The sequence below is a fragment of the Melitaea cinxia genome, chromosome Z (genome assembly GCF_905220565.1).
Source record: "Melitaea cinxia chromosome Z, ilMelCinx1.1, whole genome shotgun sequence".
Classification (NCBI taxonomy): Eukaryota; Metazoa; Arthropoda; class Insecta; order Lepidoptera; family Nymphalidae; genus Melitaea; species Melitaea cinxia.
This window is the reverse complement of record NC_059424.1, coordinates 16260206-16272940: the sequence shown is the minus strand read 5'-3', so window position 1 is coordinate 16272940 and position 12735 is coordinate 16260206. Positions and strand designations below refer to the sequence as shown.

At 33.1% G+C, this 12735-nt stretch overlaps 1 protein-coding gene across 1 annotated transcript; it reads left to right on the top strand.

The window, feature by feature from the left end:
- Window positions 1-1281: 1281 nt before the first annotated feature.
- LOC123668860 (peptidoglycan-recognition protein LC-like) lies at window positions 1282-11773 on the top strand. The gene is made up of 5 exons (XM_045602551.1): window positions 1282-1777; window positions 1972-2032; window positions 2125-2327; window positions 7330-7481; window positions 10958-11773. Exons 1-5 carry the CDS (start codon window positions 1381-1383, stop codon window positions 11369-11371), a joined length of 1227 nt encoding a protein of 408 aa, XP_045458507.1. The 5' UTR covers window positions 1282-1380; the 3' UTR covers window positions 11372-11773.
- The last annotated feature ends 962 nt before the right edge of the window (window positions 11774-12735 follow it).

Genomic DNA, 12735 nt, shown 5'->3' with positions numbered 1-12735 from the left:
TTTCATCAAAATCGGTCAAGCCGTTTCGGAGGAGTATGGCAACGAAAACTGTGACACGAGAATTTTATATATTAAGATAGATTGTATTCAAAGTTAAATTTTTAATCTGCTTGATACGTAGTTAGTATCAAGCAGATAAAGTAGTAGTACGTTTTATCATTACATTAACTAGTCTGTGGCTACATATGTCGTCATTCGTCGGTAAACATTGTGTTGAAAAGTATAAAACATAACAATACCCGTGACAATACCGTCCTTCACTACAGCGTTGCAAAAGCTACCGATTTATCGGTAGATCTACCGATTTTGGCCCTTGTCTACCGATATACCGATTTAGCAGTGCTATCTACCGAATTTTTGAATTTTCAACTAATGTAAAATAATTTTCTAAAAAAAAGGTAAAATAATATTCTTAATACGGTAACACTAAAAGAAAAAGGTAACACAAAATCAATGCACGGGGACTTCCCGAAATTCTTCCCACCACGTCGAATATGACCGTTCAAATCCGCGGTGTGTTAAAACAAATTGTACTAACACGTGATTTAATAGAGTTTATTATTGTCTGGTGAGTATACAAGGGAAAATCCCTGAAGATAACTTTCTTCGGGTTTGTTTCTTGAATTAGGTATAGGACTAGTGATAGATTATTTTTGGATTATTTCGATGGATTAGGATTAGTATTCGGATTCATTATTGACCTGGGAAGATTCAATTCACATTTAACAAATTAAATGTAGTTGCGAAATTTTGTGAAGTGTTAAGCGAATTCATCGCTAATTCATACTTCTTTCGCGGCAACGTGCTATTCTATCGCACCCACGGGAAGTCGGGAATACTAATAATCTGTTTCATTATTAGCAATTTAGCAGTTGCTGCGAAGAATGAAATAATGCAATTATTATCTTTGATTTGTTTGTATTTATGATGCTTGTATGGACTACTTCTATAATTAATGTTTCTTAGTGATAAAACGTATTGCTTTTGAGTACTTTCTTTTTCTGTAATGTAAAATAATTATAATTATAAATGGAACAAAAATTTGCACGCCGTTTAAGCTAGATTATATGAGACATTGTAACTAATAACACCTTATGTATTCACTATATTCATGCAAATAAAGAATTTGATTTAATTTAACGGAACAAATTTAAATAAATGAACGCATTATTGACTTAAAATACTTTTGTTTTACTCCGAGTAAAAATCTACCGATTTCTACCGATTTTTCGGAGGCAAATATACCGATTTTTTATTTTACACTTTTGCAACACTGCTTCACTATCACTTATTTCCTGTTGGAATTAGTGTTGTTTTGGTGTAGTATATTTACGGTATATATATATTTAAGGCATTAAAATAGGAAAACATGAATATAATATGGCTTTAAAACTAGATAAAACAAATTCAAGTAATAGTATTGGTACGAAAGTTTCTGGTGATTTAGGTGATATACAAGTTGCCTATGATAGTGACAATGAAAATAATAAAAAAATTGAAAAAAATGTATCACGAACTTTAACTACAAAACCTGCTATTCCACCAAATTTGATTCAAAATACAGTTCCAGTATTTGGAAGTGTGTCAGTATCAAGTTCTGAAAATGTGCAATTTGGTAACAATACATATTTCAATGGCCCTGTGACCATAAAACAAATAATTCAAAATAAATCTGGTGTAGACAATGCTGCTTATGTGCACACTGAAGCAGAAATTCATGATGCTCAAAACTCTCATAAAGGAAAGGCAGCTGATAATTGTAAGTTTCTCATTAATTGTGTTTTATAAATATAATGGATGACAATTTGTATGTAATCTTTTTACCGAATTATTACTAAATTATTTTAAAAAAGAATTCAAATATTCTTGATATAATTTTATTGAAAAAAAAAAATTGGAAATAGCTGTTAATAATATATTCTTTCATAACTTTCTAAATTAGTAAAGTATCTTCTGTATTACAAACTATAGATTTTTCTTTCAACTCATTACTTTTTAAACAAGTTTTAGTCTGGTTTTGGACCTGGTTTGGGTACAGCAATAGTTAGGGTTGCTAATATTTGTATTGTATTTTATTGTAATTTATACTCAAATGTGGATGCTCTGTTTAAGTAAAATTTAAAGTATGTTACTTTATTCTATTAAACATTTTGATGTTGCAGCATCAAAGAAAGAACAAATATTGTTATGGCACAAAATAACGTTTTGTGCAGTATGCATCACAGTTGTAGGTAGTATAATTGCTATTGTACTTGTTTTACAAAATAAAACTGAGCAACAGAAGAGTACTAACCTACCAACTGACTTTCTGTCACCTGTAACCTCTAGTAAGTACTAATATGTTTTTATAATAATATTACATTAAAACCTTTGATGTTTTTATATAGTTATTAAAATGATTTTCATTGTACTATACTCTAATATTAAGTTTGTAAGTTGTATTTTCTCAATAGACAATTCTTAATAAATTTTCTTAGTAAAATTATGTATACTAATAATTTGACTACCTCTCTTATATTCTATTTGAGATATATTGAATAACTTAATTAGAAATATTTTTAGTTGCACATCAAAAACCTTATCATCCAGAAATATAATTATGTCCATCAATTAAATAATTTTTTACATCAAAAATTCACAGCTAATAAACCAATTGATTATCAAAACTAACAGTATAAATACATAGTCTGGCCATAAATACTGTTTTAATTTAAAAAGAAAAAAACAAAAACAAAATAGGTACTACATTTGAATTTGGAATCTGTCATTTTTATATTATTGTTCATTGTGCTTTCTCATTTTCCCGCCAACATATTGTTAAATATTTAATGATATTAAAATGGAGTGGTGGTGATAAAGAGAACTGAACTGTGGTGATTGTATTACACAAAGTAGGTATGGAGCCAAATACTATTTGTAAAACTCTCCATATGCTTGGTATTAGTCAAATGCCAGGCTATTGATAGATACAATGAAACATCCTCTGTTTGTGACAGAAAAAGATCTGACCGTCCATGTAGTATTCCTACAAAAAAGGCGATCAAAGCAGTAAGGAAAAAAATTCGAAGAACTCCTGCCTGAAAGCAAACGATTTTATATCGAGAGATGAAGATAGCACCTGGAACCATGTCACATATTTAAAAAGATGATTTTAGGACTTGCACCCTATAAGAGACGCACTGGTGATTTCTTCACTTCACATTCACTTCAGCCTATTGCAGTCTACTGCTGGACATAGGCCTCCCCAAGTTCGCGCCACACATCCCGGTCTTCCGCAATCCTCATCCAGCCTACACCGGCAATCTTACGTAGATCGTCGGTCCAACGGGCCGGAGGACGTCCCACACTGCGTTTGCCAAGACGCGGTCTCCACTAGGACCCGTCTACTCCAACGGCCATCGGTCCTGCGACACAGATGACCAGCACACTGCCACTTCAACTTGCTAATTCTGTGGGCTATGATGGTTACTTTCGTTCTCTCGCGGATAGTCTCATTTCTAATCCTGTCTTTGAGAGAGACCCCAAGCATAGCCCGTTCCATTGCACGTTGAGCGACTTTAAACTTGTGGACCAGTCCCTTCGTCAGTGTCCACGTCTCGGCTCCGTATGTTAACACAGGCAGGACGCATTGCTCGAAAACTTTAGTCTTCAAGCATTGCGGAATCTTCGAAGTGAAGACTCGACGGAGTCTGCCAAACGCTGCCCAGCCCAACCGAATCCTCCTATCGGCCTCCTTCTCGAAGTTGTTGCGGCCTAGTTGGATAGTATGGCCTAGGTAAATATAATCCTGAACAACTCTGAACAACTGGTGATTTCTTAGCTGATAATAAATAGGAATAAGGTGGTAAAATCAAAACAACTACTTAAGCGGTACGCAAACAGAGGTCGCAGAAAATTTTTTTTTCAGATTAGAATTTTTTTACAATTGAGCAATATTTTAATTAAATCACAATATTTATGCTCAAAGCTCTAAGAAAGCTTCCCAATTAGTCAACAGAGTACAATGTGGGCATTATCAGACTTCAGTGATGGCTTGTTGGGGTGTTAGCTGTGAAGGAGTGTCTCAGCCATATTTTTGTGAAAAAGGTATAAAAACATCTACACAAGTGTATCGAGATACCATACTTGAGAAGGTAGTTAACAACACCATGTTCAATTACCAAGAATGCCTAATCCTCCCAATCTTGGTTAGAAATGATTTATGGTCAGTTTTAGGGAGTATGACTTGCTCTAAATGCCATGATAATTTAGAGTCCCTAAAACCATCCATACCCATGGGCTGTGAAGAATTTTCCCTTAGAAAGATTTCATGCTTCTATTGATAACTGGCCTCAATGTTAAAGGACTGTTTTGTAGCCAGTGGAGACCACTTTGACTAAGTTTTACGTATTTTTAATGGTTTTATATTAATGTATTAAACTAACACACTTAATATTAATAAATATTACTTGTAATAGAAACATTTCATTTTTTCTTTGTAATAATATTTAGGGCAAGACTATGTATTTCGAAAATTAACATTTATAGTTGCTGGTAATATTATCTCATGTGATGTTAGACAAAAAAAAAAAAAAAAAATTATAACTATTTTTGCAGCAGGTTTCCTATTAGCATAATAAAACTTGCTTCATATAAATTACCTAAAATTTCAAATGAAGTGCTTGACAAATTTATATATTTTTGTATAGTAGTAGTAGTATTTCTTATTGATGTCATAGACCAAGTCATAAATAGCTTTGATTAGGGTGGGATACATAAGTATAGTTTGAAATTTCTTGTTCACAATGCCTCGATATTGTGAATATCGCCATGAGGATTTCAGGAAATCTGATAAATACTTAACGCAGAGATACATTGCAAGCCAACTGTTATTGTGTAATTAAATAATTAGTTGGGTTAGGTTAAGTTGTTTTATTTTTTAATTCACTGAGTATATTGTTAAAATGTGCTGTTTGAATGTTTGGTCAAGATTGGATTGCATTCAACAATTACAATTAATATATTAAATTTATTTTTTTAATCGACTTCAAAAAAGGAGTAGGCTACTCAATTCGACCATATATATATATATAATCTTTCTAATATATAAAATTCTCGTGTCATGGTGCTAAACGTTGAACTCCTCCGAAACGGCTCGACCGATTTTAATAAAATTTTGTGGGCATTTCGGGTAGGTCTGAGAATTGGCCAACATCTATTTTTCATACCCCTAAGTTATAAGGGGGGGGGGGGATTAAGCGGGTTAATAACATATATGGCAAAGAAACGTTTGCGGGGTCAGCTAGTATCTGTAAAATCGTTTTGAGGACTAGTGCGTTTGTTAATTTTTTTCGTCTACTTACGTTGTATTACTTGTCGATGTTATTGTTTTTTTTTTTTTATACAAACGGTACACACAATTATTTGTAGTTGTCTTCAATCTGTTCTTCTGCCAAAACATTCATTAATTCATTTATTTCATGATTCCAATTGTTGATGCTAAGGTGTAATGAGTAATTAATGCTTAAATTATTTTTTCAAATAAAATGCTTTTCAACTTAGTTAAATACAGTAAGTGATAGAATATATAGTGGACTCATCATCATTACAGCCTATAACAGTCCACTGCTGGACATAGGCCTCCACAAGTTTACGCCAAAAATAACGTGAACTCATGTGTTTTGCCCATAGTCGTCACGCTGGGTTGGTACCGCAGTATTGGCTTTGTCGCACCGAAGACGCTGCTGCCCGTCTTCGGCCTGTGTATTTCAAAGCCAGCAGTTGGATGGTTATCCCGCCATCGGTCGGCTTCTTAAGTTCCAAGATGGTTGTGGACCTTGTTATCCCTTAGTCGCCTCTTACGACACCCACGGGAAGAGAGGGGGTGGCTAAATTCTTTAGTGCCGTAGCCACACAGCACAGCAGCGGCAGCCAGCAGTGGACTGTATAGGCTGTAATGATGATGATGATGAATGATGCTTTAATATCTCTCAAATTGTGTTGAATCATTTGTCTTTTTTGTACATACATACATACCCTTTATTTATTTCAGTTGATACTACGGTGGTGGGATATTGTTTAGAAAATTGCCAAGGCATCTTGTTCTTGTTGATACTGTTACCATTAATTTCAGTAATTCTTTATTCGTTACTAACAAAGAATTTTATCGGTAATGGAATGGTTTGTGTTGCCAAGGGTAATCATATTCATTTCAATTGTGTCGACGCTTTCTGCAAGCAATGTAATGATGAAGGTATGACCCTAAAAATTGCTTTGCGGTTTTTGTTTTCTTTTTTAAGATATTATTACTACATATTTTCATAATTTATTTAACTTATTAAAAAAAATAACTTAGCAGATTATTAGTACTAGTAAATAATTCACACCTCTTTTTAAGTGCATAATAGATTCAACTGCTGTGTTTTTTTACATACACACTAGCAAAGGTTAAAAGGAAATTATTTTTTTAAACATAAATATGTTATTTACTTTAGAAGGTAACCACTCAAATGCTTGTATTTTTGTTAAAATAAACCTGTAATATTTTAATTCTTTGCTCAATAATTTTATATTAATAACGTCTACTACTATAGTATTCTACTATACTATTCTAGTATACATGCCACAGCTACTAACATCTTTCAACATCATTAACACCAGTCAACAAATACTGACATCTTTTGAAATCTTGGTAGTTTGGTGTTGATTTAAAGCGTCATCATTTAGTATTATATAATATTAATTAAGTGGTGACTGCGGGCAATATACATGAGTTCACGTCATTTTTTTGGCGCGAACTTGTGGAGGCCCATGTCCAACAGTGGCCTGCGATAGACTGAAGTGATGATGATGAGATATGAATATTAATAAAATAAATAGAGTACATTACATGTGAATGAGTATATCTGATATTAGGGACTTATTTTTTAGAGGTTATATCCCTTATCAATCTTTTTGTTTTAAAATATGTAGGTACATAATTATTTATTTTGTCACTTAATATCAATTATTATATGATAATTGTAGTGGATATGATATTTTTTAAGTCAGCTAATGCTTTATATTATTGCTTTAAAACTGTAATTTACTCAAAATATCATCTAGCATGCACTTTATAATAAGATAGAAAACATTTCTGTACCATAAATCACAATAACCTCATGTGATGAAACATTATTAACTCAAACAAGTCCATATTCAAAAAAACGATTCGTTTAAATTATTTTAAAATCGATAAACATTATTTTTAAAAATGTAACTCTTGTTGAAAAACTAATGGTACCTATATCTTTTTAATTATAAGAACGATGATTAAATGAAACTGTCAGTAAGTTAGTATAAACCTTTCAGGTGATCCTCTATTAATAGCCCCGGATCATTTGAGGATAGTTTCTAGAACTGAATGGATAGCACAGCAGGTAGACAAACCACTGACTGTGTTAAAACTACCCGCGCCATGGGTAATTATTACACATACTGCCACCGAAAGTTGTAATACACAGGTTAGTGTCTATGAAGGTATATATAATTACATACATATATGTATTTGTCCGACTAATATAAAAAAATGCGACATTGTGAGGATGAATGGATGTTTGTTATTCTTTCATGCTAAACTAACAGCCGGAGATTCAGAATATCGAATAGGCTAATCCCGACATTTCCACGGGATCGGGAATTACGCGGGTGTAATCGAAAAAAAAATAATAATGTAATGGTACCTATGTAATATTTTTAATATGACGATGCTCGGTCTAGGAACCTACCCGGGCGTCCTGGATATCAACCGTAAATGGATTCCTCTGCGATACGAAATGCGAAAAAAAAGTCTGATTTAATAAAAAAGATCTTGTATGGATACAATTAATTATTACTATCAAATCTGTGGGGTCAGGAAAAAGAAGATAAGTCAATTGATAGACTAATGACTTAATTCATATTAATTCCGGTGAAAAGCTTTATTTAGCGAGATTGGTATAATAGTAAGTAATTTAAAAAAAAAGTAGATATATGTCTTTAAGGTTGCGTTCAAATGTAAAGGCCTATTCAATCTTTTTATCACACCCACATAAAATGTATTTGCATCTTTCTTGACATGACAATTTTCGTGACATGTTTTAATACAATTTAAACGTCATATCAGGTACTATGTAGGCCGCAGAATTAATGATACAGATAGATAAACCTTTCAAACCATTAAGATTTATTAGTTTTTCCAGTTTTTTTTTTCATTGATAAAAAATAAGAATTGCAAAAGCGATCTTGACAAATTTGAGATAAACACACCAAACATATGTACGTATGTATGTATGTATATAACATATGTAGATACTTGGAAACGCTGAATATCAAATACGGTCCGTCCTTACACTAGAAAGGTGGTTTGATAAATTGTATTTCTGACAATCGCAAAAACCCTTTTCTGGTTGTTTGGTGTGTCGTGGACGTTGTTACTTTTAAAAATCATAACATTTTTGTTAAAGTAGTTTTGCATAACTTTTAAAAAATAAGTTAGTAGTTAAGACTCTTAATTGACAATTATTAAAAATATTTCTTTATAAATTAATACACAATTTTGAACAAATTAAAAAATAAAATAATAATGGACAATTTGAAGGGACTACTCGCTAGGCTTCTTTTTATAGTTAATTTAAAACCTATTATTATCAAAAATATAACGCCTATAACACAGAAAAATGTTGCAACGTTCTAACAGATTTAAAAAAAAATATTGTTTTAGTAAGTTTACCTCCTACAAACCTAAATAATATTATTTTTAGTAGATTTAAATGCGACCTCAAATTAGTTATGTGTTTTTAAAACGCGCTGCGTAGCCAGTGTGAAATTTATTCCCCACATCATGTGATTCATAAGTTTTATATAGGCCGTCATATCATTTATTGTTATGAATTTTATTTAGTAGTTACATTTTGGAAGAAACGTAGTATGAATTCGTAGCAATAATTTCGTTTTAAGATCAACATTAATACTAAATATATAAATAGGTCGGGGGAAAAAAACTCGTATTTTTTACTAAAAATTTGCAATAAAATCTTATTGGTTGTATTGTTTGTAAAAAAGTCAGCAGTTTGATGGTTATCCCACCATTTGTCAGCTTTTTAATTTCCAAGGTGGTATTGGTACTGTGTTATCCCTGAGTCGCCTCTTACGACACCCACGGGAAGAGATGAAGTGGCTATATTCTTTAATGTCGTAACCACACAGCACAAAATTGGTTTAAGCGTTATCAATCAGTAAATTTGGATATTTTTTTTTTTATCTTATAACATACACACACGGTCGTCTGTTCCTATGGTAAGCAACTTAATGCTTGTGTTACAGGTAACAGCCGACTGTTATAACTATATATTTTTTTATAAATATACATAGAAATAATACACATATAAATATATAAATACAAATATTACACCCATACTCAGGCGGGAATCGAACCCGCAACCAACGGCACAGAAAGCAGGGCCACTACAAACTGCGCCAACGGGCTAGTCATATATAAAAAAGTCATTTCGCTCTGAACGTCCACTTACAGATAAACATTACAGACATTTTTGAAAAAGTGGAGTTAGGTCGACCTTTGAATAGTTACCATATTGTTGAAGATCTCAGAATTTACCATAAAATAGTTTTGACCCACTTGAAAAAAGCTGACTATACAAAAAAGCTCGATATACGGATGAAACCTAATGAACCGTGTACTCATTTGCAATTCTCTCTTAAGAGTAATTCTCTCTTAAGAGTAATTATATTGAACCATTTTTAAAGAGATCACTGATGACGAAAAGTGGATCACTTACGATAAGAATATACGAAAGAGATCGTGTTCATAGGTCGGTTAAGCTGCAACACAGACTATTGCGAAACTCGAGTTGACTAGCAATAAGATGATGTTGAGTGTATGGTGGGATTGGACGGGCATCATTCATTATGACCTTTTACCGCCGGGAAAACCATCAATTCGAATTTTTACTATTAACAGCTGATGAGACTTAAGGAAAGAAATTGAGAATAAGCGGCCGAAATTGATCAACAGAAAGTGTGGTCTTTTATCATGACAGTGCCCGAATACATACGTACTTTAACTAGTCAACAAAAATTGAAACAGTTTTACTGGAAGCCCCCGATCTTGCACTGGCAGATTTCCATCTCTTTCGATTTCTCAGAACAGTTTAGGTAGTGTAAAGTTAACATCAAGAGAGGACTATCAAACTACTTAACGCGGTTTTTTAATGAGAACTCCAAAAATTTTCACACGAATGGCATATTCGCTTCAGACTGTAATATCCCACTACTGGGCATAGGCCTCTTTCCCCATGTAGGAGTAGGATCAGAGCTTAATCCAACACGCTGCTCCAATGCGGGTTGGCGGATATATTCCCTACTATGAGTAACGATCGCTATCAGGTGTACATGATAACAACCGAGACCGACGGTTTACGTGCTCTCCGAGGCACGGTGGGGAGACCCACAAGGACTGCACAAACACCCTGACCACGACAAACACCTGTATGGCCAATACAAATGTTTGTCATGTGCGGGGATCGAACTAGCAACCACCAGCGCAACAGACACAACCCATGGCTGTAACCTTTGCGCCAACGCGGCGTTTTATAGAATAGTTTGTTAGTTGTCATTAATACGTAGGTATTTTGTTTTAATAGAAATGTGGCAAAGAAGGAGTGACCTTCGAGAGAGATTCGCGTGTGTTTTATGTGTGTTACCTCATAACGTTGGTGTGGTTGTGTAATCCCAATTCAATTTGATTGTGAGATCTGATGTCTGCTTTTTGAGTTATTCTTAATAATGCGTATTTAATTGACTATTTTTTTGGTTGTAAATTGAAGTCGGTTTCATTGGTTTTCGAGCAAACATTTAGGTTATTGCTATACTAACAATTATGTGATTATGAATTATTGTTTTATTTATTACAAGTTTTAAGCGTAAATTTTTATAATTCCAGAGCCAGTGTGTCCTGCGGGTTCGTCTCATACAAACGTTTCACATTGAATCGCGCGGTTGGTACGACATTGGCTATAATTTCCTCGTGGGGGGAGACGGTTCCGTCTACTACGGGAGGGGGTGGGACTACGAAGGTGCTCACACGAAGGGCTACAATAAGTACAGCATCGCCATCGCATTCATAGGAACCTTCAACAGTAAGCCACCGCCGAAACGTCAGGTGGAAGCTTGCCAGAAGTTAATAAAGCTAGGCGTAGAGTTAAACAAAATAGCTAAAGACTATAAATTATTCGCTCATAGGCAACTAATGTCGACTCTTAGTCCGGGTGACGAAGTTTACAATATAGTAAAAACTTGGCCACATTTTGTTCGTAATGGCAGCGATATTGAGTCTTTGATACCCAGGGGCAGGTAATCAGGCCTCGTGGTCTATCACAATTGTGTTACAATGGTGGGCCATAAGTGGTAAACTTTTTCATAATGCCTGTTTTTGACTATAGTATGAACACGACATTCTAATACAATTTTTCAAGGGCCGTGGCTGAATAACACCTGACTAGACTAAACTACCATTTTAATTGTCATAATCGTTGTGACAATATAATCATTTTTTGATGATGTATAAATTAAATTAGAAGTCAAATTATATGGGATCACGATTAAAGTTCTTATGTTTGTTATCGTTTGCTGTTATTTGATACCACGACGATATATACTTTGTATTCTCTGAAGTACTAATTTAGCGTATTCTCTGAATTACTAATTTAGTGATAAGAGTTCACGATAAGAATGTTATTGGATATATTCTTTGAATTAACTTCCTTTATCTGTTATTTTAATCCATTTATTTCGAAGTGTCAAAATTATCTCGTGTAACGTGCTACGGCAGTGGGCGTGGTGCTACAGATTTCCGGAGGTGTGGAAATGTTAACATGTTTTTATCGAAAAAACTGAGATTTTATTGTACTTCTTGTAAATTTTTTATCGTGTCCTCGTAATAAATAACAAAATATCTCTCCACTAGAAATCAATTTACTTTCGATAAAGGGTAAAAAAAAAACACTTCTAAATTTCAAGTGAACGACTATAGTGATTACACTTTTTGTAAAATAATTAAGATATGGCTGAGCAGAAGACGCATTTAAACAATTACTTGCACTGCTTTGTTTATGTTTCATAAATGCTGTTTCTAATAGTCTAGTCGAACTATAAAAAATCGAATACAATTTCTAGCTATACATTAAAAAAACACACAAACGGAAAAATATAAATTATTTTATAAATAGCCTGTTACAAACAACTTGACTAATATTGTAAACTACCTCTTTTACTTATTACACAGACTTAGATTGCACCACTCATTATTATATGAGTGAATATATAATAAGTTTTGAAAGAAAAATTGATATCATCTGGCTGATATCATTTATGCATAGCATAATTATGTAAATATCACAAAACAGCAGACAACATCAAAACTAAAAACTAGTATTGAATCAAAATTAATATTAGCTTTATTCAAGTAGGCTTGAAATCACTTTTGAGTCGTAATGAAACAAAAATTAGGTATTTTGTAATAATCAATTAATTATAATTAAAATATAGTTAAAGTGAAGCCACTACTGATTTAGAATGTAGATTTTTGCAGTGGAGAATCGGCCAGAAACTTTCTTGAAGTGCATTAGTTAAGTTATTACTAGTCCTTTTACAAAGTGTGAACTAGTTACCGTATATATAGTGTTAAAGATAATGTCATTTACACATATTGATAAAAATACA

What these genes read in the sequence shown, in the direction of transcription:
- LOC123668860 (XM_045602551.1), top strand. Translation starts at nt 1,381, where the DNA reads ATGGCTTTAAAACTAGATAAAACAAATTCAAGTAATAGTATTGGTACG. An exon ending in TGGTTTTGGACCTGGTTTGG is followed by an intron (nt 2,033 to 2,124) that starts GTACAGCAATAG and finishes TAAAATTTAAAG; the next exon opens with TATGTTACTTTATTCTATTA. An exon ending in TCTGTCACCTGTAACCTCTA is followed by an intron (nt 2,328 to 7,329) that starts GTAAGTACTAAT and finishes TAAACCTTTCAG; the next exon opens with GTGATCCTCTATTAATAGCC.